The 24,597-nt window shown below is 61.6% G+C and overlaps 3 protein-coding genes across 9 annotated transcripts; 2 read left to right on the top strand and 1 right to left on the bottom strand.

Annotated features, from left to right (window-relative positions):
* The first annotated feature begins 61 nt into the window (after window positions 1–61).
* Window positions 62–9,117, top strand: E4F1 (E4F transcription factor 1). Of its 5 annotated transcripts, none has more exons than XM_041747634.1 (14): window positions 62–253; window positions 2,262–2,413; window positions 3,355–3,460; window positions 5,700–5,893; window positions 6,027–6,147; window positions 6,269–6,421; window positions 6,514–6,683; window positions 7,018–7,227; window positions 7,351–7,456; window positions 7,561–7,778; window positions 7,975–8,173; window positions 8,258–8,400; window positions 8,479–8,541; window positions 8,628–9,117. In XM_041747634.1, exons 1-14 carry the CDS (start codon window positions 100–102, stop codon window positions 8,982–8,984), a joined length of 2,346 nt encoding a protein of 781 aa, XP_041603568.1. In that variant the 5' UTR covers window positions 62–99; the 3' UTR covers window positions 8,985–9,117. The 5 variants fall into 5 exon arrangements, with proteins under 5 accessions (XP_041603568.1, XP_041603567.1, XP_041603566.1 ...); XM_041747633.1 differs by having other exon boundaries at window positions 7,348–7,456; XM_041747631.1 differs by having other exon boundaries at window positions 117–253; window positions 591–2,413; window positions 7,348–7,456.
* Window positions 9,118–9,258: 141 nt separating this feature from the next.
* Window positions 9,259–13,741, top strand: DNASE1L2 (deoxyribonuclease 1 like 2). 2 transcript variants are annotated; one of them, XM_041747635.1, is made up of 7 exons: window positions 9,259–10,280; window positions 10,370–10,458; window positions 10,563–10,646; window positions 10,715–10,815; window positions 10,897–11,009; window positions 11,474–11,725; window positions 12,059–13,741. In XM_041747635.1, the coding sequence occupies exons 1-7, from the start codon at window positions 9,993–9,995 to the stop codon at window positions 12,110–12,112; spliced, it is 981 nt and encodes a 326-aa protein (XP_041603569.1). In that variant the 5' UTR covers window positions 9,259–9,992; the 3' UTR covers window positions 12,113–13,741. The 2 variants fall into 2 exon arrangements, with proteins under 2 accessions (XP_041603569.1, XP_041603570.1); XM_041747636.1 differs by lacking the exon at window positions 10,563–10,646.
* Window positions 13,546–24,431, bottom strand: ECI1 (enoyl-CoA delta isomerase 1). 2 transcript variants are annotated; one of them, XM_041747637.1, is made up of 8 exons: window positions 24,277–24,431; window positions 24,085–24,198; window positions 17,814–17,941; window positions 17,613–17,672; window positions 15,759–15,905; window positions 15,178–15,299; window positions 14,917–15,095; window positions 13,546–13,910 (listed from the first exon to the last, which is right to left on the bottom strand). In XM_041747637.1, exons 1-8 carry the CDS (start codon window positions 24,326–24,328, stop codon window positions 13,744–13,746), a joined length of 969 nt encoding a protein of 322 aa, XP_041603571.1. In that variant the 5' UTR covers window positions 24,329–24,431; the 3' UTR covers window positions 13,546–13,743. The 2 variants fall into 2 exon arrangements, with proteins under 2 accessions (XP_041603571.1, XP_041603572.1); XM_041747638.1 differs by lacking the exon at window positions 17,613–17,672 and having other exon boundaries at window positions 13,551–13,910; window positions 24,277–24,430.
* Window positions 24,432–24,597: the final 166 nt, after the last annotated feature.

The following is a 24,597-nucleotide window of genomic DNA, read 5'->3' as shown; positions in this document are numbered from 1 at the left end:
CCGTCGTCCTCTCGGCGTTCCCTCTCGCACTCCCCAGCACGGCCCGTTGTTATGACGACACGGTCGTAAATCCGCCATCTTCCTGCGGCGCGTTGCGACATGGAGGGCGCGATGGCAGTGCGGGTGACGGCCGCGCATACGGCAGAAGCCCGGGCCGAAGCCGGGCGGGAGGCGGGCGAGGGCGGGGTCGCGGCGGCGGCGGCCTTGGCCCCTGGCGGCTTCCTGGGCCTCCCGGCGCCCTTTAGCGAGGAAGGTAACAGGGCCTGACGCGGCCTGACGGGGTCGGGCGCGGCCGGGGCGGGGACGGCGCGGTCCTGGCTGGAGGCGGCCCCGCTGGCCTGAGCCGTGGACGCGCGGACCGCTCCAGACCCCGGTGACTTGCGGACCCCCGGGACGCCGTAACCCGGTGGGCCCCGCTGCCCGCGCACGGAGGCTCGCGGGGGGCCACGGCCCTGCCCTGCTCCGGGCCCCCCGCTCCCGGTGCAGCCGGCGGCCTCTAGAGCCCCGGCCGCGGTGGGGCCGGAGGGGGAGGGGGCGGGGCTGGGGCTCTAACCCCAAGCCTGGAGACTCTTGTTATTCCCGTTTTGTAGACGAGGGAAATGGAGGTTCACAGACGTGAAAGAGACCAGGTCACCCAGCTGACGGTACCGAGGACTGGACCGTGTGATCCCTGGGCCACGGTCCCGGACCTGTGGGCTGTACTGCCCCGCGGACTGTGGTGACAAGGCAGATGGCTCCCTGGTAACCCGCTGAGAGCAGAGCCGAGGCCGCCCAGGGCCAGCTTACCGCTCACGGATAGCGTTCCAGACAGAAGTGGGGTCTCTAGCCTCTGAGTTAATCTCCTGAGGCCCCAGCCTGGGCCAGGCAGGCGGGGGCTGACGGGTGACGCTGGGCTGGTCATCCCTGTCTCCAAAGAACTCTTATTCTCACTACGTTTTTCTTGCTCTTTATTCCAGCTGAAGAGGGGCAGTGCCACCCTGCAGCGGGACCTCTTTGGAGGTTGCTGTGCCCTGCTGGGGCCTTGCCAGCGCTGTGTGGGCGAGGCATTCCCTCCACTCGCCAATTTGAGCACTTTGAGTCAGACTCGGGAGCGAGGTGGCATGGTGAAGAGGGTGGTGGGCACCTCAGTGCTTGGCTCGTGACTGAGCCATCCAGAGGGGACTGTGGCCTTCTGTGGGCCAGTCATGGCTGGTGCTTTAGGCTTCATTTGCTCATTTGTTCAAAAGACGTTGGCCAGGCTCCTTCTGTGTGCCAGGTCTGGGTTTCAGCTTGGCGTGAAGACGGGCACACTTTTCTGGAAGCACAAGGGACATCCCCCCATCCCTTTGTGCGAATGGCAGGGCATCTGGAGCAGACCGTCAGGTTCAGGCTCTGACCTAACCTAACCCCAGCTGGTGGGCCTGGAAACTCAAGTCATTTTTCTGGAATGAGAATACTCATCTTGATTTCTCCAGGGTGCTGGCTGGATTTGGTTACATCCCCAGGGGGGTGCCGGGCACCTAATAGGGATGCGGTGGGTGGGAAGGCTCTCCTGTAGGACCTGGGGCAAGCACTGGCTGGTCCGCCCACATGGTGAGGGGCTCAGGTGTGATGTGCCTGGGGTGTGGAGCTCCTCTGGGAGGTTTCACTCTGAGTGTCTTCAGGAGATCAGGGAGCTCCTGCATATTCAGAACCCATGAAGCAGCAAGTCAGTGAGGAAGGAGGGTCATGGGTCAGGCTGTCCTGCGTCTTCCCTGTTTGCAGAGGGCTGGCCTCTCAGCATGAGCTCTGTGGGCACAAACCCGCTAATCTGCACTACGCCCTGCGCACACGGGGTTGAACCATTTTATGGATGATCAGATGGACCCAGACGTGGTCACTGAGGTGCCCAAGGACACCTGTAAACCCCAACAGTCAATCCCCCATCTTGCACTGTCCTCAAGCTGGTATGGGTGAAGCTCTCCTCCCACCTCCCGGCTGCTCCTTGGGCCTCTGTCCCCTCGTCTCCAAAGTGGGGGCTTGGGGCACAATAGGCTCAGTGGGTCCGCTGTAGCCTCACTGTGTGGTTAGTGCCATCGCCTGCTGGATGCTGCTCTCTCGGGGGTGGGTGCCACGTCTGCAGATCTGCAGAGGATGGGGCTGGCACCCTGGGTCTCCAAGAGTGTCCTCAGCCCCTCTGGGAGGGCTGGGGACGGAGCCTCTGGTTCTGAGAGCACCTTTGGGTGGATTCAGCCTAGGGCTGGAGGCTTTCCCAAGCCCCACTGACAACAGGCTTGTTGCAGATGAGGACGATGTGCACAGATGTGGCCGCTGCCAGGCGGAGTTCACTGCCTTGGAAGACTTTGTTCAGCACAAGCTCCAGAAAGTGTGCCAGCGGGCCCCTCAGGAGGCCCTGCCTGCAACCCCTGCCGCTGGCACACTGCTGGGCCAGGAGGTGAGCTGCCCACCCTGCCCCCACGCATCCCCAGGCTCCCCTGACAGCTGGGAGGGGGCGTGTGGGTGCAGCTGGTTCCCTGTGGTGCAGGGCTGGGCATCTGATTACGGATGGGGGGGGGATCTGGGCCCTACCCCCAGAGCTTGGCAGTGCTCCAGGGGGCCCGGCCTCCTCAGCAGCCTCTGCCTGGATCCTGCGCAATCAAGGTCTTTCCTTTCTTGGGCCCTCAGGGTCTACCCTGTACACATAGTTCCTCGGGATCGCACAAACAAAGGGTGGCTCTGAGGGTCCTGCCACCTTGTCATAAGAATGGCCAACTTTGTTGTGTTGTGTGCATGTTCGGGCTATACACAGTCGCATTAAGGTCCACAGCGCCCTTGCAGCGGGCATTCTCGACATCCTCATGGTATGGAGGTGGGAAAGGAGGCTCTAAGCCTCAGCTCATCACAGGGGGTGTCCCAGAGGGTATGAGGCTTATAGCTCTCTCACTCTGACCCTGTGCTCTTTCCTGGCCCCTCCCAGTGGTGCCCTTCCTCTAGGAAGGCCCCTGATCCCACATACCTGGGGCTCTTTCCGTTGGTACCTTGTACCCTGGCCGGGGCCGGCAGATGTAGGTGCTGACCTTCATCCCTGCACAGCCAGCTGGGCCTCAGGCCAGAGTTGCTGGTCACTTGCTCCTGGAGCTCTCCACAAGGGTGCTCGGCACTCTGTGTTGGGCCCACAGTGGTCAGAGGCATTTGAGTGATGGGCCAGACCAGTGAGGTCTGGCATGGAGGGACCAGGCTGCGAGTCAGGCTCAGTGCAGGGGCAGGAGAGGTGTTCAGGGGGATGAGAGGCCCCACTGCAACCTTCCCCCATGGATGTAAACCCAAGCCTGCCCTCTCTAAGCCAAGGGGGCTCAGGAGCCCCGCAAATGAGTCCTTTCTGTGCCCCCTTGGTAGGTGGTGCCAGCGGTTGCAGGCCCGGAGGAGCCCATCACGGTGGCCCACATTGTGGTGGAGGCGGCCGCTTTAACGGCAGACATCAGCCACACACCCGACATCGTTGGTAAGCCAGCACAGTCCCACCGAGGCTGTCCATGTGTGTGGCTCTCGGCACAGCTGTTGCTGATCTGGCTGCTGTTTTTGGCAGCACTGGTGGCCAGGGACCCTTGCTGCTTGTGTCCCTCTGCTCTCCTCTGAGAGCGGGGCCTGGCTGAGGAGGCTGAGGCCCTCAGGAGTCAGCACCAGGCCGCCAGGCCCTGCCCTGCGCTCAGGGAGTCCTCACTTTGTGCAAAGTCACGAGCTGGTTATTTCTTTCTGCTGCTTCCCCAGATTATTTTTGCCCCAGTCCTTCTGGAATCTTTCCTATTTTACTCCCACCCCCGGTTCCCACTCCCTGCCCCATAGTCAGCCCTGATGGGTCAGGCTGGGTTATGTATGGGATACACTTGCTGCTCCAGCTCAGTCCTGACCTGTGTCTGACCTTGGCTGTCCTCTCCCAGGTGGGGGTGGCGACTCCTGCTCTGATTCTCACCTGGCTTTTATAAGCATACAGGGCCAAGTCAGCCTCCTTAATGGGTCTTTTTAAGTTAAAGGGCTTTACTGATGTGCAGTAGGGGACAGGGTGCCGAGAGGTCTGATTGGGAAAGGGGAGCCTCCCAGGGGCAGCCATGGGCTGGGGCAGGTGGAAGGAGCCGGGGGCGGGGTGTGTACGCTGCAGGAGGGAGGCTGGGTCGGGCCTGCTGCCAAGTTGGGAAGGGAATGGTTGTAACCCGAGGGTCTGTTGGGCAGGAGTCTTGACAGGTGTGTGAGTGGGTGGCGTGACAGGATGTGGGTTTGGGCAACAGGTAGAGCTTGGCCTTAGTAGGGCCTTGGGACCAGCTGGGGCAGGAGGAAAGGTGGAGGAGAGCTCAGGGAGGCGGCAGGACACCTGTCTTGTCTCCGGGCTGCCCTTCCCCTTGCCTGACATTCCTGTGAGCAGGGATGTTCACCTGTTGCCACTCAGGGATAGGAACGTCATGTGGCAGGTGGGGCCGTGCCTTGGCCTTGGCATAGCGAGTAGTGTCAGATGGAAACAGGTTCCTTGGGTTTGGGCAGCACCCCCGGGTTCCGGACCCCTAGACAGCCAGGCCCCTTCCCAGAACCGCAGCTTCCAACTGGCCCACACCTGCTGCTGGGACACCCCCTCCCTGTGCTCTGGGCTCCTGCCTCTCTTGCCCCTTGGCAGGTATCCTGGGTGCCCCACATGTCCCCTTGGTGTCAGCTACTCATTGTCAGGGTAGGCTAGAGTCCTAAACTGCCACTGGCTGGCATCCCAGGACTAGGGGCATCTCAGTCCTTGCTGGGTTGGGGGCCACCTTGGGTGGGGGCCACCTAGGGGCTGGATACCCGTGCCAGGCCCTCCTGCCTCTTCCCTGGAAACAGACTTGGTTTCATCTCTGGACTCAGGGCAGCCACGTTCCTTTTTCCTTGACTCCTCCATCAGCTGTCCCTTGTGCCACGTTCTAGCCCAAGCTCTCCCTTGCCAGATGTGCCGTCCTTTTGGGAGTCGGTTTCTGGGGTGGAGGAAAGATAGAGCATCAAGCACGTCAGCCAGGGCATGGGCGAGCAATGCCCTTAATTATTTCTGAGTCACGGTGCTTCCCTTCTGTTTGGGAGCAGGGCTTGTCAAAACACTGCCCGTCCAATTGAGATGCTGCTTAAGAAGTAGTTTTACAAGCATTCCCCACACGTCATTTTTAGGAGCAGAAATTATGAAGTGTGTTTACAGCTTAGCTTTGCACGTTGTCAGATCTTTTCCTCACCCACGAGAGCCTCCTTCCCCGGCAGCCCCATGTGTCTCGGAGCCCTCTCACCCCCACCTGCCTGGAGCCACAGCGGATGGCCCCCAGAGACCGCTGTTCTATCTGCTTACCTGCCTGTGGGAGCCGCGGCAGTGAGTGGGGTGGACGGCAGTGGGCTGCGCTGGCCCGGCCCCCGTCTCTGTGCTGGCACCCAGCTGTCCCCAGCTGTGTGAGGTGGCAGGCCCCTGCACACAGCTAGCCCAGTGCTCCTTGGCTTGGGAGGGGGCGCCGGTGTTCGTGGTGGGTCTCCCCACTGCATACATTCTGGGGTCTTGGAGCTCCTCCAGGGAGCCCTGCGGAGTCGGCGGGGTGCCCTGCTTGCACTCAGGGAGCTGGTGCGAGGCACTGGGGCAGGGGGGTCAGGATAGCTCCACGGCCCCCTAGCAACCTTCTCAGTAGGCATCCGAGGCTGTTGCCGGGCCCGCAGCGTCCCGAGGCTCAGGCTGACCTGTCTCTCCTCAGGCGCCGGACACATTAAGGAGGTCATCGTGGCTGCTGAGGCAGAGCCAGGGGATGGTGACATGGCCGAAGCCCCAGACAGCCCCAGCTGTCAGGGGCCCGGGCTCACTGGGGAGGGTGAGCAGGCTCAGGTCAAGTTGCTGGTGAACGAGGACGGTCGCTACGTGTGCATGCTGTGCCATAAGACATTCAAGACGGTGAGCCTGGGGTGGCATGCTGGCCAGGCCGTGCAGCCCATGTGCTTGGGGCCGCGCTGGATGGTGGGGCCCGGTCTGCTTCCTGCTCCTGCCCAGGACGGTGCTGAGCCCCACTTCTCCCCCCCACCCCCAGGGCAGCATCCTCAAGGCCCACATGGTCACCCACAGCAGCCGCAAGGACCACGAGTGCAAGCTGTGTGGGGCCTCCTTCCGGACCAAGGGTTCGCTCATCCGGCACCACCGGCGGCACACAGGTGAGCCCAGCGGGGCTGGGGACCTCAGTGCAGTGCTGAGGCCTCCGCTAGGCCATGAGGCCGTGAGGCCGTGGGCCCGGGCCACTGGCCCTGCCCAGGGCCGACTACATTCTTTCTGCAGATGAGCGCCCCTATAAGTGTGCCAAGTGTGGGAAGAGCTTCCGGGAGTCAGGGGCGCTGACCCGGCATCTCAAGTCTCTCACCCCATGCACAGAAAAAATCCGTTTCAGCATGAGCAAGGATGTGGTTGTTGGCAAAGAGGATGCGCCTGCAGGTAGGGGCCCCCTGCCTGGCCCTGGCTGCTGGCCTGGGTGCCACCCTGTTTGGGAGGGTTTCTTCAAGGATTCTCTTGGTTCTGCCTTAAAGGGTCTGGCACCTCCACCGTGGGGACTGTTACATCTTCATCGGTGACCAGCGAACCTATGGAGACCTCGCCGGTGATTCACCTGGTGACAGACGCCAAGGGCACTGTCATCCACGAGGTCCATGTGCAGATGCAGGAGCTTCCCTTGGGCATGAAAGCCCTGGCCCCAGAGGTGCGGGCAGGCCAGGGGAGTGGCCTCTGTGCCAGGCTCTGCCCTGGTCTCTGGCTCCAGTGGGAACAGGACCGACCTGGCCCACCTTCCTGGTTGCAGGGGGGACTGAATGCCAGTGGCATGCCGGAGGGTGGTGAGGGGTGAGGGACAGGGAGTTGAGGGTGAGGTGCAGCTAGGTGAGGGCAGGTAGAGCGGGCTGTGGGGCTCCCCGAAGAAGCATCCCTCTGGTAGGCACAGTGCCCCTGGGCCCCTTGGGTCTTCCCTGTGTAGTGGGTATGGGTGGGTACAGTGTGCCAGGCTGCCTGGCCAGCTCCCTCCCTCTGCCTGCCCACAGCCCCCGGGCCCCGAGGAGCTGCCCTGTTCCAGCGAGGGTGGCCGTGAAAACCTGCTGCACCAGGCCATGCAGAATTCCGGCATTGTCCTTGAGCGTGTCACTGGAGAGGAGAGGGCCCTGGAGCCGGCCCCTCCTGCTGCACCCAGTCCGCAGCCCCTGGGAGATGGTCCCCCAGAGCTGCCACTGCTGGAGGTGGAGCCGGTGGAGACAGTAGGTGCCTGCGCTGCCAGCGTGCTCCTTTAGGGGGTGGGGTGGGGTGGGGGTGCCGTGGCTTGGTTCTCCCAGGGTCCAGCCTATACTGGGTGCTGGAGGCATGCTGTGGCCCCCCAGCAGGTGGCCAGCAGGGCCTCAGCTGTGCCCAGGACCCACTCGTGCCCTCAGTGCAGTGAGACCTTCCCGACGGCGGCCACCCTGGAGGCCCACAAAAGGGGCCACACAGGTGGGTGGTGGGAGGGTGGGGCGGGTGGGGCAGGTGGGCGGGCAGCAGGCACAGGGCCCTTGGGTGCTGGACCCGGCCTGACATGGTGTGGTGTGCGGCCCCAGGGCCAAGGCCGTTCACATGCGCGCAGTGTGGCAAGGCCTTCCCGAAAGCCTACCTGCTCAAGAAGCATCAGGAGGTGCACGTGCACGAGCGCCGCTTTCGCTGTGGGGACTGCGGGAAGCTCTATAAGACCATCGCCCACGTCCGTGGCCACCGGCGCGTCCACTCTGACGAGCGGCCCTATCCGTGTCCCGAGTGTGGCAAGTGCTACAAGACCAAGGTGGGCCCTCAGGCCCTGGCCCCTGACCGCACCCCGGATCCACTGGGGCAGGGGGCCCTTCCCTGGGTCAGATCCACCCCATGCTCCCTGCCTCACAGCCCTCCCTCCCTCCCGCCCCACCCCTCCCCTCCTGCCTGGCCCCCTCGGCCTTGGCCCGAGGTGTGGCCAGGTTGGTGCTGATGGTGGGGCTCTATAGAATGCCCAGCAGGTGCACTTCCGGACTCACCTGGAGGAGAAGCCGCATGTGTGCCCGTTCTGCAGCCGGGGCTTCCGGGAGAAGGGCTCCCTGGTGCGGCACGTGAGGCACCACACGGGCGAGAAGCCCTTCAAGTGTTACAGGTGCGGCCGTGGCTTTGCTGAGCACGGCACGCTCAACCGGCACCTGCGCACCAAAGGTCAGGGCTGGTGGGAGCCCGGGGGGTGGAGGGACCTGAAGGCGGCGGCGCTGACCCAGCCCCCACTGCCACCCCCACCCCCAGGGGGCTGCTTGCTGGAGGTGGAGGAGTTGCTGGTGTCTGAGGAGAGTTCCACAGCAGCTGCCACCGTGCTGGCCGAGGACCCTCACACTGTGCTGGTTGAGTTCTCGTCCGTCGTGGCCGACACCCAGGAGTACATCATCGAGGTGGGTACGGGGCCCCTGGGGCGGCAAGGGTGACCTCTGATCTCAGAGCGGCAGGGCTGACCTCTGACCTCCATCCAGGCCACCGCAGACGACGCGGAGACCAATGAAGCTGCAGAAATCATTGAGGGGACCCAGACGGAGGTGAAGGGCGGGGGGAGCACCGGAGGCGGTGGGGGGAGGGGCGGGCCTCCTCCACAGCTGCCCGCTGAGCCACGAGCCACCCACAGGTGGACAGCCACATCATGAAGGTGGTGCAGCAGATTGTGCACCAGGCCAGCGCGGGCCACCAGATCATCGTGCAGAACGTGACTATGGACCAGGAGGCAGGGCTGGGCCCTGAGGCCGCAGCGGCGGACACCATCACCATCGCGACACCTGAGAGCCTGACGGAGCAGGTGGCCATGACGCTGGCCTCGGCCATCAGCGAGGGCACCGTGCTCACGGCCCGCGCGGGCACTAATGGTGGCGAGCAGGCCACTGTGACCATGGTTTCCTCGGAAGACATTGAAATCCTGGAGCATGCCGGCGAGCTGGTCATCGCCTCACCAGAGGGCCAGCTCGAGGTGCAGACGGTCATTGTCTAGCGTGGCCGCCTGTAGGCTCTCGGGCAGGGCTGCCCAGGACCTGGAGAAGAGGGGACACGAGTTCAGGTGTTCAGAGGGGATGTGGGCGTGTAAATAGTTTTTTGTTGCTTTACAATAAAACATGAAAAAGCCACCACTTGTGATGCCACTGCCCTGGCAGGTTCCCCTGTGGCGGCCCCCCCAGACTCGTGTGCCTGGCTACCCCGCCCAGGGCTCCTGCTGGGGCTGGCGCCGCTGCGCTGTGTGGGCGTCTCTGGCATGTGGACAGGCAGCTTGCCGCCGCTGCCCTGCCCAGCTGGAGCTGTGACCCCAGCTTCCCCAGGCCCACAGAGGTGGGGGGAAGGGGGCACTGCCTCACAGCTTCCACTTGGCCCAGGACCCTCGGCCTTTTACTCTGCGGTGACACCGTGAGGGAGAAGCAGCAGCAGAGCCACCGGAAGGGGGCTGGTTTTTATGGAACACGGGGTGCCCCTGGGGAAGGGCAATTCTGGATGACCTAGTTTGGGGAGGGGGGTTAAGGATAGGGACAAGGATAAGGCCCGGACCTCAGATGGCTGGCCCTTTTATCCGGTCCTGACACGGTTTGGGGGGCCTGACAGGGTCATCGGAGTCGTGGTTCTGCCGGGCTTGAGGGCGCCAGCTCAGGCTCAGGGTGGATCCCCTGCCTCCGTGGCCCCGGGCTCTCCCTGGGACCTGGAACCGGGAGTCCCAGCATCCACCTTCACCAGGGGGTGGGGCCAGAGCAGTCTAGCCCCTCCCCGGACGAGGGCCTCAAATACTGCCCATGCCCTGGCGCTGGGGCTGCTGCCAGACCAAGCCCGAGGAGTCTGTCTCGTGCCACAGACACATCCCCAGCCTGGATCTCTGACCTGATCCTGGGCCTCAGATACCGTGACATCCACATCCCAGGTGAGTCTGGGGCCTGGAAGGGATGGGGTCCCTGTATTTGGGCCTCAGTTTCCCCACGGAGCACAAGGGCCATGGTAAGCCTAGAGCACCACCAGGGAGATGGAGTCACGGGGAAGGATGCGCCTTGGATCTCCAAACAGGTCTTGCGCAGAGGGGTGGGGCGCAGAGGGATGGCACGGTGTGCCTGGCTCCAGGTCCGCAATCAGGAGCGTGTCCGGCACTCCGAGCCTCTGGCTCTGCACCATGGGTGGGCCCCTGGTCCTCCTGGCCACGCTCTGGGCCCTGGGGGCCACTGGGGCCGCGGCGCTGCGCATCGGAGCCTTCAACATCCAGAGCTTTGGCGACAGCAAGGTGCTGGACCCAGCCTGCGGCGGCATCATTGCGCAAGTAGGCTTGGGCCGGGGGGCGGGGCCGCAGCTGGGCTTCGGGGGTGGATCCGCCCCTGGTGACCCTGCACCTGCCGGCCTCGCCCCCAGATCCTGGCTGGCTATGACATCACGCTGGTGCAGGAGGTGCGAGACCCGGACCTGAGTGCCGTGTCTGCGCTCATGGAGCAGATCAACAGGTGCGGGGGCGGCGAGGGGGAGGGGCAGGGCCCAGCATTGGGGTGCTGGCGGGGATGCGGGGCCGCCTGTCGCCTTGACCCAGGCCTGGCCGGTGTGCCCGCAGTGTGTCCAGACACGAGTACAGCTTCGTGAGCAGCGAACCCCTGGGTCGGGACCAGTACAAGGAAATGTATCTGTTCGTCTACAGGTGAGGGCGGGCCGGGGCCACGGGGGTGGGGCGGCCGGCCCAGCGCGCCCACCGACTCCGTTCCCCAGGAAGGACGCAGTGTCGGTCCTGGACACGTACCAGTACCCGGACCCCGGGGACGTCTTCAGCCGGGAACCTTTCGTGGTCAAGTTCTCCGCGCCAGGCTCGGGTGAGCCCCCTGCCCCCGCCCCGCCCGCCCCGCCCCGCCCCGCCGCCCCGCCTCCCCGCCTCTGACCCGCGCCTCCCGCAGCCGCCAGGGAGTTGGTGCTCATCCCGCTGCATGCGGCGCCGCACCAGGCCGTGGCGGAGATCGATGCTCTCTACGACGTGTACCTGGACGTGATCGACAAGTGGGGCATGGACGTAAGCCACGCCCCGCCCCGTCCCCGGCGCCCGTGCTGGGGGTGGGGAGGGGCGCGCTTGCGGGGTGTAAATGCACTTGTGCTGGGGGGGGGTGCGCTCCTGCTGGGGAGGGTGTGCTTGTGCTGGGGATATGTGTACTTGCTGGAGAGGGTGCACTCGTGCAGCGGGGGAGTGTGGTCATGCTTGGGGGTGCGGTCGTACTTGGGGAGTGCACTCGTGCTGGGGGGTGTGCTCATGCTGGGGGTGTGTGCTAGTGTTGGGGAGGGTGCGCTCATGCTGGAGAGGGTGTGGTCTTGCTGGGGGATAGTGCACTCGTGTTGGGGAGGGTGCGCCTTTGCGGGGTGTTGGTGCGCTTGTGCTGGGGTGGTGGTGCCCGCGTGCAGGGGTGGGGGAGGGTGCGCGCGTGCGGGGTGCTCGTGCAGCTGTCAAGCTGCTGAGCCCCGGCTCTGTGGGCCCCCCTGCAGGACTTGCTTTTCCTGGGCGACTTCAATGCAGACTGTAACTACGTGCGGGCACGCGACTGGCCATCCGTCCGCCTCCGCAGCAGTGAGGTGTTCAAGTGGCTCATCCCCGATAGCGCCGACACCACCGTGGGCAACTCGGACTGCGCCTACGACCGCATCGTGGTGTGTGGGGCCCGCCTGCGCAGGAGCCTCAAGCCGCAGTCGGCCGCTGTGCACGACTTCCAGGAGGAGTTCGGCCTGGACCAGGCTCAGGTGAGGCGGGTGGGGGGTGGGGGTGGCTGAGGCGCGTTGGGGTGGTGAGTCGGGGCTCGCCCCCCCCCCCCTCCGCCAGTGCTTGTGGAGAGGGGTTCTTTGAGGCTTGGTTCTGGCTGAAAGGATCTTCTGGGATGACAGAAGATGCCCTTTACCTCTTCCCCGGTGGGGTTCCCAGTCCACCTGCAGGCTGCACAGCAGTTTGGAGAGGCCCTGTGGGCTCCATCCCCAGGAGGCCTGGGGGCGCCGGCAGTGCAAGCGGTGAGGGGGTGGAGCTGAGGGGGGACAGGCTGCCCAGCTGGGCCACTCAGGTGCCACCGTCTGTCCCTGCAGGCCCTCGCCATCAGTGACCACTTTCCCGTGGAGGTGACCCTGAAGTCCCGCTGAGAACCTCCGAGGCCTGGTCAGGGCCCCTGCCTGGGTATTCCAGCCAGGAGGAAAAGCCCCACAGGGCTCCTTCTGGGTGGCCGCCCCCGGCAAGGCCGCAGGGCAGGGCTGGCTGGACAAGTGGCCACGGAAACATCACAGGGACCACTTGGTTTGCCCATCTGCGAAATGGGCTACTGTATCTACCTCACAAGGTGGTGAGGAGCACCCTGCGGAGCGCCGGGAACACAGCAGTGCTCAATAAACACGAGCCGCGGGACCACACACTGGTTGGCTTTGAGGCGTCCGTGCCCTCTCTTAAGACTCAGTCCCTGAGGCGCGAACTTTGGTCCTGCAGCGCAGCGGGGAGGCCACAGGGCTGGCCTGCCTGCCCATTTCACAGCCTGCTGGGAACTGCCGATCTCCAGACCAGCCTGGCTCTGGAACGCTGCTCCCACGCTTGCTAGTGGAAGTTTGTTGTGTTCTTTGTGCAAACTGAATGGTTCCAAGAACTTGTGCTGAGTGCAGAGGGGGATAAATACGCAGGTAGTGGTGACGCGTAAGGCCAGCCCCCAGTCCCTTAGGTCCCTCTTGCACCCCGATTCCTGCATCCTGCAGGCAGGCACTTGTGTGTATCAAGTGTCCTTCCTGCCGAGCAGTGCAGGGGGCAGGCCCCTTCTATGGTGCCACCCTCAGTAGGTCCCTTCTCAGGAGGGCTGGGCAAGGGCTGCTCAGAGACAGCATGGGGTTCAGGGTGTAGCTGACGGGGGCCCAGGGGGGGTTTCTGGTTTCGGAACCATCTCCATTTGGTGGCTCTGGGAATTGGCCTGGACCGAATGGAGGAAAAACCTTTGTTTCAAGTGTCTGGATGAGTTTTTCTGGTACGACTTTCAGTAAGTCAGTCTGTGGCTTGTGCAGCGAAGACGGCCTCTCCAGTACTGCCTCCCACCCCTCCTTGAGCCCCCCCCCGCCGCTCCCCCCATCTCTGAAGTGCCTCAGGGGGCAGATGTAGCAGCCAAAGGGCTTTGCTCTGGCGAGGGGGGGGGGGGTCCTGTGTGGGCCACAGGCCCACAACCTGGGGGTGTGCCCCCAGTAGTCAGGAGCTGGGTAGCTAGGGATGTGACAATGCAATGGCTTTATTCCCACTTCTGCTTTGGCAAAGGGGGCGCTCAGTGGTGACTGTCACCAAGCTCCAGAACGGCCTGGTCTGCTGGTTCAGGATTCCCAAATTGAGGCCCTGCCCACTTGCCAGGCAGAACAGGTGCTTGGGGCGGGGGGGGGCAGGGGGCCCAGGCCCAGGGACACTGGCTCCAGGGAACAGGGCCTTCTAAGGAGATCAGTGGAATGAAGAGCTGAAAGTACTTTTATGTATCCATGTATTTATTTATTGATTTTAAAGATTCTGTTTATTCATGAGAGATACAGAGAGGCAGAGACACAGGCAGAGGGAGAAGCAGGCTCCTCAAGGGGGAGTGGGACTCGATCCCAGGACCCCAGGGTCACACCCTGAGCCAAAGGCAGACACTCAACCCCCGAGCCACCCAGGCATCGCTGAAAGTCTTTTTAAATTGGAAAATACCTTGTTTAAAATCTCAGAATCAGGGCCGCAGACAGGCATGTACGGCCACAAGGCCACGTGCACAGCCCAGCCCTTAGCCTTTTTTCTTTTGGAGCTTTTCTACGTACACATGCAGGGACTTCTGGATGGAGTCCCTGGAGATGAAGCTGACAAAGTTCTGGATGTCTGCGTCACGCTGCTTGAGCAGACGGTCGGCTGTGGCCTTGCGCATCAGGTTCTTGGTCAGCTGCCGGGCATGGTCTACAGAAAAGTGCCCGTGAGTGAAAGCCCACCGAGAGGGTGGCATCACTCCCCACCTTCCTGAGGGAGTTCCAGCAGGAATGTGGTAGGAAACTTAAACTCTATAAGTAAACAAACTGAAAATCACCCGTTCCCCACTGTCTACCAATTTCTTTTAGAAACACAATGATACTGAAAATTGCCTTTTACCCCCCTGTTATTTTCATTCAATTTTATCACGGAGGATATTTTCCAGGTCACTATGTGCTCCTTCACAGCACACTCAGGTCTGCAAGCCTGGCCCCCCACGGCCTATGAACTAAGAATGGGTTTCACATTGTTATATAATTGAAAAAAAGGACATTGTGTGACACGTGACAATTATATGAAATTTACGTTTCAGTGGCCCTGTTTTATTGAACAGACACACTCGCTGGTTCCCATTGCCGCTGGCTGCCTTGGTGCTCTAGCACCACAGTGTGGCTGAGGCTGAAGTGACCCACAAAGCCGAAAATCTACCTGCCCTTAGCAATGGTCGGCTGGTCCCTGGTCTCTATTACAGTTGATAGAACCAGCCCCAGGTCTGTAAACAGGCACGCGGCCTGTTTCTAATCATCAGTGGCTTGAAGAATGGAGCCTCCCAGACCCAGAGATACATGCAAGTCCTAACCTAGGGTGTCTGTGGATGAAGTTAGGAGGGGGTCATGTTAGATTTAGGGTGGGCCCTAAACCCACAAGGAGTGTCCTAACAAGAGGAAGAGGGGAGGCGGGGAGAAGCCTCTCCTAGAGCCTCTGGGGAGAGCACGGCCCTGCCATACCAGCACCCCTGACCCTGTGGTACTCCGCTACGGCGGCCCCAGCACTAAGGCAGCCTGCTGTTGGAAATGGCACGGTCGTGACTTGCACACGACACGCTGGCGTGAACACCCTCTGGTCTCATGGGGAGCGTCAGGCTGTGGTGGGCGGTGGCTCTGCTGGCCCTGCAGTACCCACAGCTGCCGGGGGCCCTCAGCCCCGGGCTCCTCACCTGGAACAGCCAGCCACTGGGCCATCACGGATCGGGCTGTGCTCTGTACTTGGTCTTCGGGCACCACCTGGTCCACGATGCCCACCTGGAGGGCCTCGGCGGGTGGGAAGAGCAGCCCCAGCTGCAGGGCGCGCTCCGCGGCGCGGTGCCCGATGGTGTTCACCAGGGTGTCTGCGAACCTGGAACACACGCAGGGGCTTGGCTCCCAGGGGCCCGGCAGGCCCAGGGCGCAGGGGGCGTGGGTGCAGCCCCCGGCCTTACCAGAAGGGGGCGACGATGCCCAGCTGAGTCTCATTCAGCCCGATGGTGTACTTGGGGTTGTCGGCCAGGATCCGGTAGTCACAGCTGAGGGCCAACAGGCAGCCCCCAGCGGGGCTGACTCCCTGCAGGGGAGAGGGCTGCCTGGGGGCCCCTAAGGGTCTTCCAGAGCCAGGTCCCCGGGAAGGGCCCGCGGGGGGGTGAGCTCCCAGGTGCGCCCGCGGCCCTCCTCCGGGGTGCCCTGCCTGCCCCATCGGCCGGCACGGGGGTGCCCATGGGCATGGCCCTCGCAGGCCCGGCCTCTCTGCCCAGAACCCGCCCGTCGCAGCAAGCCATTTTTCCATGGCTTTTGCCTAGATGCTAAAAGCCAAACAAATATTTAGCTGAAACACCGTGATGCGTCACGCGTGATGGGACCCATCTCTGTCCTCAGCCCCTCCCGAGCCCCCCACTGGGCTGGCCCCTCCCCGCGTCACCAGGTCACACTGGTCGGTTGCAGCGAGCTCCCTGCTGCACACCTGAGCCCCCGGCGCCGGCCCTGGCGAGTCAGCGGGGCGGCTCAGGATCGGGGACGGGACACTCACGTTGACAGCGCATATGAGCACCAGGTGGGACAGGTACAAGCGGAGCCACAGCTCCTGCACGGCCTTCCAGTACTCGGCATAATGTGCGGGGTCCCTCCCGCACATCTCCATCAGGTCCAGGCCAGCTGAGAAGATCCCGGGGGAATCCTGGGGGAGCCAAGGAGCCAGGGGCCCCGTCACAGTGCATCCCCGGGGCCCAGGGAGCCCACGGGCGCTGCAGAGGCGGTGGCATCGGAGTAGGGACACCCCCGGCCTCTGTTCCTTCTCTGCAGGGGCAGAAAGGGAAAGGCGGGGTTGGCCCCGCCCCCCCCTAGACACCGGGCGCTGTCCTGGCAGAGGGGCTCGGAGGCCTGGCGGGGGACAGGCTGCCACACGGAGTGGCAGGGGTGCGGCTTGTGACCCTCAGCAACACGTCCGCGGTGGGCCAGACCCTGTCTGGGAAGAAGACGCCGTGCCGCCCCGCCCCTCCCGCCATGCAGGACTCAGTCCATGCAGGTGTGGTGGCCCGTGCACAGGAGAGCAGGGGTCCTGGAAGGAGGCAGCAGGGGCGCTGGGACCCCCAGCGGCTGGAAGAGCAAGGGGGCCCCAGGAGAGAATGCGCCGCTGCTGCCAGGACCCCTGCTTCATGGCCCTCTGCCACATGTCTCCGTGACACCTGCATCATTGGCTGACCCAGCGGGCGGGCCTTGTGCCCGTACACAGTAGGCTCACAGCCAGGAACACAGGGTGACACGTGTATGGGGGGGACAGTCCTGCGGAGGATGTGGGCCGCCCAGGGACAGAGGCCGCCACCCCCTGCCCCGGGGGCCACGCAGCTCCGAAGCCGGGGAGGCAGTGGGCTACCCTCACTGTGTGGTGGATGGACAGAGGCTCCTGTCGTCACCGCTCACTCGTTTTCAGAGCACAACAAAGAAAGTGTCACGCTACCAAGCAACATCCTCAACCGGGTGTTTTCAGAAACTATCTGGAGCAGAAAGTTCCCAGGCAGTGGCGACCAGGCAGGTCAGCCACGACTGCCACCCTGGCCCGCACTGCGAGCAGCGTGAAAACCCGCTCCCTCACAGGGCTCGCTCCGCGCCGCAGACCCCAGCTTCCCAGGACTCACTGGGTGCGCGCGCGGGACCCGCCCAAGAGCCCAGGAGAGTTCAGAGCTGGGACGACAGCAGGCCACACCCGGGGCTAGCAAGGCTTCAGGAAAGGCGGGTGCTCGCCCAACGGACACTCGCAGCCTGGGCAGCGGGGGGGGGGGGGCGGGGGGGGGGGCTAAGACTACCCGCCTTTAATAATGGCAGAACCAAGCCGTTCCCGCTGGCCTGTGATGCGGAGGCACTTAGATGGGGGACATTCCTGCTGAGGCTCCTTCTAGCCTGAAAGGTGACCCCAGTGCTCTTCCTGGCCCAACAGAAGGCCCGTTATGTCACGTCCACACCGCATCTCCCTGGCCCGGTCTTAGCTATTTCCTCTCTTGGCAACCCCAGTGCCTGGCAAAGTCCACTGAAGGCAGGCAGGAGCACGGGAGGCCCCCGTCCCCGTGGGTCTGGGTGTTGAAACCAGCCCAGGCTCCGAGGACCAGCCCCCCAGGCTCATACCCAGTCCCACCCTCCAGGGCCGCAACGACAATACAGAAGCCATTAACCAGCATTTGCCGGCTCCCAGAGGCAGTGCTCCGGGAGGCAGGAACGAGAGCGGCCTCAGCAGGAGCACCGTCACCGGCCCCCAGGGAAGGCACCCAGTAGCCCTCTGTGGGGAGGGTACCCCTGGAATCCAGTGCCATGCCAGTCAGATATCCTGTGGACTTCCCTCCACCCATCAGGGCGGCTCGAGGGTACCCCCGCAAGCGCCAGCTGCCCTCACCTGCGTCCTGGCCTGGACTGCGGAGCACGGAGGCTCCCTGGAATCAGGCCTGGGAAGCAGCTGGGGACAAAGCACGCTGGCATCTACATCTGGGCCTGTCTGGTTCTTCTCCACCACGGAAGTGCCGACCGTGCCTGGGGTGGACTTGGACGTCACAGCGGCTTTCCTGTGACCCTGACCCGGGGAGCTAAGAGTACCCACCGACGTGATGATGACGCCCTGGAAGCTCTTGTCATTCTCCAGCTTCTCCAGGCTGATGACCAGCTCCGTCAGAAGCTCTAGGCTGAGGCTGTTCACCGGGGGTTTCCTGAGCTTCATCACAGCCACTCCTAGTGTGAAAATGAAGAGGTGAGCGCTCGCACCCCGTGGGGTGCCGGGAGAGCGTCCCCAGTCAGCCTCGCCACTGCCGGACACCTGGGTCTTGTTTTCTTTTCTTTAAAGATTTTTTTTTTATTTATTCATGAGAGACACACAGAGAGAGGCAGAGACAACAGGCAGAGGGAGAAGCAGGCTTCATGCACGGAGGCCCGATGCCCCCAGGCGTCCCTGAACTTTTAAATAGCTAATTGACATTAGGTGAATCTCACTTGCATTGAAAATAAGAACCATATATAAAAAATTAAAAAAAAAAATTTTAAAAAAGGGATCCCTGGGTGGCGCAGCGGTTTGGAGCCTGCCTTTGGCCCAGGGCGCGATCCTGGAGACCCGGGATCGAATCCCACATCAGGCTCCCGGTGCTTGGAGCCTGCTTCTCCCTCCGCCTGTGTCTCTGCCTCTCTCTCTCTCTCTCTGTGACTATCATAAATAAATAAAAAATAAAAAAAAAATTAAAAAAAAAAGAAAATAAGAACCAGGGACACCCTGCCTTCGGCTCAGGTCGTGACCCCGGGTCCTGGCGGGGAGCCTGCTTCTCCCTGCACCAGGTCTAGTTGCAGAGCAGGTCTGTTCTAGAGGAGCCTGTGCCCACCAGCAGTTACCACCCATCCCCAGCCTCTGGCAACCAGGGGTCTCCTTTCTGTGTCTATTGTGGACACTTCACAGGAATCAAGCATCCCACCTGCGACCTTTCGAGTCTGGCTTCTTTCACAGAGCGTCATGTTCTCAGGGCTGCCCCGCGCTGCAGGCTGGGACATCGTTCTGTACCTCTTAGGGTCAAAGGATGTGTGCATGTGTGCGGACCACGTCCTGTGCGTCTGTTCACTTGCTGATGGACACCTGCCTCGGTTCCACCTCTTGGCTCTTGTGAATTACAGTCGTGCCTACATTTTTGTCGATCCTTTCTCCCAAATGCAAGTCCTCTGTCCCCAGGGGAGCAGGAAATGTCCCCAGTTTCTCGAGGAGCGAGTGAGCGATGTGCAAGGACCTCCACAGGTGCACTCTGGCTCACACCTGGGTGAGGACAGAGGCTCCAAACCTCGGCGCTCTAATGTCCAGAAACTCTACCATCTACTCATTCATCCTGCCAGCGGCGGGGAAGCAGCGGGGCAGGCCAGCCAGTGGGCAGTGCAGCGCTGGCGTGTGGCAGGGGCCGCTTGGTCTCACTGCCCGAGGACAGACCCTGAGCGCTTCAGAAATGCCACCGCTCACGGAGGTTACAGTTCTCTGGTCAGCACCTTAGAAATCTCTGATGGTGAACACAATTCTCTAGGAGTGACAACAGTCCTGAAGGCTCTTGAGAATTCTGATTTATGAGAAAGTACTTCTTCAGGGACGTTTCCGTACGTGTAAGAAGCAATCAGTATTTCCAGGAGTAAGCTTCTGAACTTGGTTCAGAGTGAAGTTTCTGAGGCCAACTGGATTTTTTTTTTTCCCTGTTTTTGAGAGTGTCCATGAATGCCGCGGGAGTGTGGGGAGATGAGGAAGGGTCGGGAGGGCAGAGGGAGACAATCCAGCCCAGCGGAGCCTAGTGCAGGGCCTGACTCAGGCTGGATCACAGACCCTGACATCACCACCTGAGCTGAAATTGAGACTTGGGCGCTTACCAACTGAGCCACGGTGCCCTGAAGCTGACTGGATAGCTACAGAAATCCAGCGGAATCAAGGGCACTGGGGGAAAGGTAAAGACCAAAGTTGAAAATGAGTTAAGGGGCAGCTGGGCAGCTCTGCGGTTTGGCGCCTGCCTTCAGCCCCAGGCGTGATCCTGGAGACTTGGGATCGAGTCCCACATGGGGCTCCCTTCGTGGAGCCTGCTTCTCCCTCTGCCTGTGTCTCTGCCTCTCTCTCTCTCTCTCTCTCTGTGACTATCATAAATAAATAAAATATAAAAAAAAAAATTAAAAAAAAAAAGAAAATAAGAACCAGGGACACCCTGCCTTCGCTCAGGTCGTGACCCCGGGTCCTGGCGGGGAGCCTGCTTCTCCCTGCACCAGGTCTAGTTGCAGAGCAGGTCTGTTCTAGAGGAGCCTGTGCCCACCAGCAGTTACCACCCATCCCCAGCCTCTGGCAACCAGGGGTCTCCTTTCTGTGTCTATTGTGGACACTTCACAGGAATCAAGCATCCCACCTGCGACCTTTCGAGTCTGGCTTCTTTCACAGAGCGTCATGTTCTCAGGGCTGCCCCGCGCTGCAGGCTGGGACATCGTTCTGTACCTCTTAGGGTCAAAGGATGTGTGCATGTGTGCGGACCACGTCCTGTGCGTCTGTTCACTTGCTGATGGACACCTGCCTCGGTTCCACCTCTTGGCTCTTGTGAATTACAGTCGTGCCTACATTTTTGTCGATCCTTTCTCCAAATCAAGTCCGCTGCCCCAGGAGCAGGAAATGTCCCCAGTTTCTCGAGGAGCGAGTGAGCGATGTGCAAGGACCTCCACAGGTGCACTCTGGCTCACACCTGGGTGAGGACAGAGGCTCCAAACCTCGGCGCTCTAATGTCCAGAAACTCTACCATCTACTCATTCATCCTGCCAGCGGCGGGGAAGCAGCGGGGCAGGCCAGCCAGTGGGCAGTGCAGCGCTGGCGTGTGGCAGGGGCCGCTTGGTCTCACTGCCCGAGGACAGACCCTGAGCGCTTCAGAAATGCCACCGCTCACGGAGGTTACAGTTCTCTGGTCAGCACCTTAGAAATCTCTGATGGTGAACACAATTCTCTAGGAGTGACAACAGTCCTGAAGGCTCTTGAGAATTCTGATTTATGAGAAAGTACTTCTTCAGGGACGTTCCGTACGTGTAAGAAGCAATCAGTATTTCCAGGAGTAAGCTTCTGAACTTGGTTCAGAGTGAAGTTTCTGAGGCCAACTGGATTTTTTTTTTTTCCTGTTTTTGAGAGTGTCCATGAATGCCGCGGGAGTGTGGGGAGATGAGGAAGGGTCGGGAGGGCAGAGGGAGACAATCCAGCCCAGCGGAGCCTAGTGCAGGGCCTGACTCAGGGCTGGATCACAGGACCCTGACATCACCACCTGAGCTGAAATTGAGACTTGGGCGCTTACCAACTGAGCCACGGTGCCCTAAGCTGACTGGATAGCTACAGAAATCCAGCGGAATCAAGGGCACTGGGGGAAAGGTAAAGACCAAAGTTGAAAATGAGTTAAGGGGCAGCCTGGGCAGCTCTGCGGTTTGGCGCCTGCCTTCAGCCCCAGGCGTGATCCTGAGACTTGGGATCGAGTCCCACATGGGGCTCCCTTCGTGGAGCTGTCAGCTCCCTCTGCCTGTGTCTCTGCCTCTCTCTCTCTCTCTCTCTCTGTGACTATCAATAAATAAATAAAAAAAAAAAAAAAATTAAAAAAAAAAAGAAAATAAGAACCAGGGACACCCTGCCTTCGGCTCAGGTCGTGACCCCGGGTCCTGGCGGGGAGCCTGCTTCTCCCTGCACCAGGTCTAGTTGCAGAGCAGGTCTGTTCTAGAGGAGCCTGTGCCCACCAGCAGTTACCACCCATCCCCAGCCTCTGGCAACCAGGGGTCTCCTTTCTGTGTCTATTGTGGACACTTCACAGGAATCAAGCATCCCACCTGCGACCTTTCGAGTCTGGCTTCTTTCACAGAGCGTCATGTTCTCAGGGCTGCCCCGCGCTGCAGGCTGGGACATCGTTCTGTACCTCTTAGGGTCAAAGGATGTGTGCATGTGTGCGGACCACGTCCTGTGCGTCTGTTCACTTGCTGATGGACACCTGCCTCGGTTCCACCTCTTGGCTCTTGTGAATTACAGTCGTGCCTACATTTTTGTCGATCCTTTCTCCCAAATGCAAGTCCTCTGTCCCCAGGGGAGCAGGAAATGTCCCCAGTTTCTCGAGGAGCGAGTGAGCGATGTGCAAGGACCTCCACAGGTGCACTCTGGCTCACACCTGGGTGAGGACAGAGGCTCCAAACCTCGGCGCTCTAATGTCCAGAAACTCTACCATCTACTCATTCATCCTGCCAGCGGCGGGGAAGCAGCGGGGCAGGCCAGCCAGTGGGCAGTGCAGCGCTGGCGTGTGGCAGGGGCCGCTTGGTCTCACTGCCCGAGGACAGACCCTGAGCGCTTCAGAAATGCCACCGCTCACGGAGGTTACAGTTCTCTGGTCAGCACCTTAGAAATCTCTGATGGTGAACACAATTCTCTAGGAGTGACAACAGTCCTGAAGGCTCTTGAGAATTCTGATTTATGAGAAAGTACTTCTTCAGGGACGTTTCCGTACGTGTAAGAAGCAATCAGTATTTCCAGGAGTAAGCTTCTGAACTTGGTTCAGAGTGAAGTTTCTGAGGCCAACTGGATTTTTTTTTTTCCCTGTTTTTGAGAGTGTCCATGAATGCCGCCGGGAGTGTGGGGAGATGAGGAGGGTCGGGGAGGGGCAGAGGGAGACAATCCAGCCCAGCGGAGCCTAGTGCAGGGCCTGACTCAGGGCTGGATCACAGGACCCTGACATCACCACCTGAGCTGAAATTGAGACTTGGGCGCTTACCAACTGAGCCACGGGTGCCCTGAAGCTGACTGGATAGCTACAGAAATCCAGCGGAATCAAGGGCACTGGGGGAAAGGTAAAGACCAAAGTTGAAAATGAGTTAAGGGGCAGCCTGGGCAGCTCTGCGGTTTGGCGCCTGCCTTCAGCCCCAGGCGTGATCCTGGAGACTTGGGATCGAGTCCCACATGGGGCTCCCTTCGTGGAGCCTGCTTCTCCCTCTGCCTGTGTCTCTGCCTCTCTCTCTCTCATGAATAAATAAATAAAATCTTTAAAAAAAAGAAAACGAGTTAAGAAAGAGGATTTGGGGGCACCTGAGTGGCTCCCTTGGTGAAGCATTTGCTTCCGGCTCAGGTCATGCTCCCGGGGTCCTGGCTTGGAGCTCCGGGGTCCTGGCTTGGAGCCCCGGGGTCCTGGCTTGGAGCCCCGTGTTGGGCTCCCTGCACAGCCAGGAGTCTGCTGCTCCCTCTCCTCTGCCCCCTCCACCTCCCTCCCTGCTTGTGCTCCCTCCATCTCTCTCTCTTAAATAAGTAAAATCTTAAAAATATAAAGAGGACTTTGGGTGAGCCTGGATGTCACAGGGCAGGCAGACTCAGGTGTCTGGGTGGGGAGGAGGGCTGGGGCTGCAGCCTGTGTGCCCCCAAGCACTGCAGGAGGCCCTCGCCAGGAGGCCGGAGGCCGAGGGTCAGCTGGGTCAGCGTGCCCTAAGGCCTGGTCATGGGCTGACCGCAAGTCTTCTCTCGCCCCACCTTGGGGGCTCTCTTAAGTAGAGGAAACAGGTTTTTCTTTCAACAGTGCTTTTTCTACCTTTTCTGTCACCTTTGCAGTTTTCGTTTTTTTTTTTTTTTAAAGATCATTTATTTATTTGAGAGAGGGAGAGTGCACAAGCAGGGGGAGGGGGAGGAACAAGCAGAGGGAGCAGCGAGCCAGGTGGGTGGGAGCTCCAGCCGCAGGGCCTGCAGATCCTAATCCCAGCCCGGATCACGATCCCAGCCCCAAGGCACACACTTAACTGACTCAGCCACCCGGGTTCTCTCCCCTTTAAGAGAATGTTTGATGGGAGTTGGGGGTGGGTTAGGAGTGATTCCACCGGGACTCCCGGCTTTAATTAGTGAGGTATCTGCTAGGTTCTGTGCCACTTTGAAGTATTAAAACAAAGTAAAACATCTTATTCCAAAATATTTGCAATTATTTTCTATTTCCAAATTTAATCGTTTGGATAAAGGAGCAATACTCCTCAAACGTTACAAATGGAAACATTTTAATCTTCGTAATAAGCTGGGAGGGCCGCCGCTTCAGGGCTCGCTCCTGGTTTCAGCGGCGCCACGATCGGGGGCTTGGGTGGCGCCCGGTCAGCTCCGTGCTCCGCGGGGCCTGTCTGGGCTTCCCCTCTCTGCTCCCCAGCCCCGAGCGCGCTCTCTAACAGGCGCAGATAAATCTTAAAAACGTAAAATAACCCGGGAAAACCCACCGTTGAACCGCCTAGACTGGAGACGCCCAGCATCGAGCGCGGCAGAAATGGTCCGGTCGGGGTGGTTCGGGCTGGGTTTCTGCGGAGCCCGGGACGGGAGTGCGGGCGCGGGGAGAGCGGGGAGCGCTTACCTGCCGCCGGATCCGGCTCCACCAGCACCCGCGGGCTCCCGAAGCAGCGCGCGCCGGGCCCGCCGCCTCCCGCCGCCGGCGTCCGCCCTGGGGCCGCGCTGGGCACCCGGGACCCTGCGAACCACAGCGCGAGGCCGGTGAGCCCCCGGCCCGGCCCCCGCCCCCCGCCCCCGCCCCGCCCCGGGCACGCACAGGGTCGCAGCAGGGCACGGGCCTGCACGCGCGCTCCCGCCGCCAGCGCCATCTTGACCTGGCCCGTGGGGGTCGCGGCCCGCTGTGCCCGCCCCGGCCCTGCCCCGCGGCCCGCCCCGGCCCTGCCCTGCCCCTCCGCCCGCTCCTCCCAGGGCCCGGCGCCCGCAGCCCCGCCCCACTTGGCAGCGGCACCGCCTTGAAGGTCCGGAGGCCGGGGGGGAGGGGGGGGCGGTGGCTGGAGGCTGCCCCGTGGGCCAGCGAGGCTCACATCAGGTGGCGCGGCGGGGCCTCTGCGGGAGTCCGCGGCCACCGGAGGGCCCG

This window comes from Vulpes lagopus, chromosome 3 (assembly GCF_018345385.1).
Source record: "Vulpes lagopus strain Blue_001 chromosome 3, ASM1834538v1, whole genome shotgun sequence".
In the NCBI taxonomy this organism is placed as follows: Eukaryota; Metazoa; Chordata; class Mammalia; order Carnivora; family Canidae; genus Vulpes; species Vulpes lagopus.
This window is presented reverse-complemented; position numbering and strand designations above follow the sequence as displayed.

Bases quoted from the DNA above. Each gene is read 5' to 3' on its own strand.
- E4F1 (XM_041747630.1), top strand. From the start codon at position 2,066: ATGCTGCTCTCTCGGGGGTGGGTGCCACGTCTGCAGATCTGCAGAGGA. The intron at 7,228-7,347 runs GTAGGTGCCTGC...GTGGCCCCCCAG, and splicing joins AGGTGGAGCCGGTGGAGACA to CAGGTGGCCAGCAGGGCCTC. The intron at 8,401-8,478 runs GTGGGTACGGGG...ACCTCCATCCAG, and splicing joins CCCAGGAGTACATCATCGAG to GCCACCGCAGACGACGCGGA.
- ECI1 (XM_041747637.1), bottom strand. From the start codon at position 24,328: ATGGCGCTGGCGGCGGGAGCGCGCGTGCAGGCCCGTGCCCTGCTGCGA. The intron at 17,673-17,813 runs GTGGGTACTCTT...CTTTGTCCCCAG, and splicing joins AGGGCGTCATCATCACGTCG to CTGCTTCCCAGGCCTGATTC. The intron at 15,906-17,612 runs GTGAGGGCAGCT...TGGCTCCCCCAG, and splicing joins CAGTCCAGGCCAGGACGCAG to GATTCCCCCGGGATCTTCTC.
- DNASE1L2 (XM_041747635.1), top strand. From the start codon at position 9,993: ATGGAGTCACGGGGAAGGATGCGCCTTGGATCTCCAAACAGGTCTTGC. The intron at 10,816-10,896 runs GTGAGCCCCCTG...CGCCTCCCGCAG, and splicing joins GTTCTCCGCGCCAGGCTCGG to CCGCCAGGGAGTTGGTGCTC. The intron at 11,010-11,473 runs GTAAGCCACGCC...GCCCCCCTGCAG, and splicing joins TCGACAAGTGGGGCATGGAC to GACTTGCTTTTCCTGGGCGA.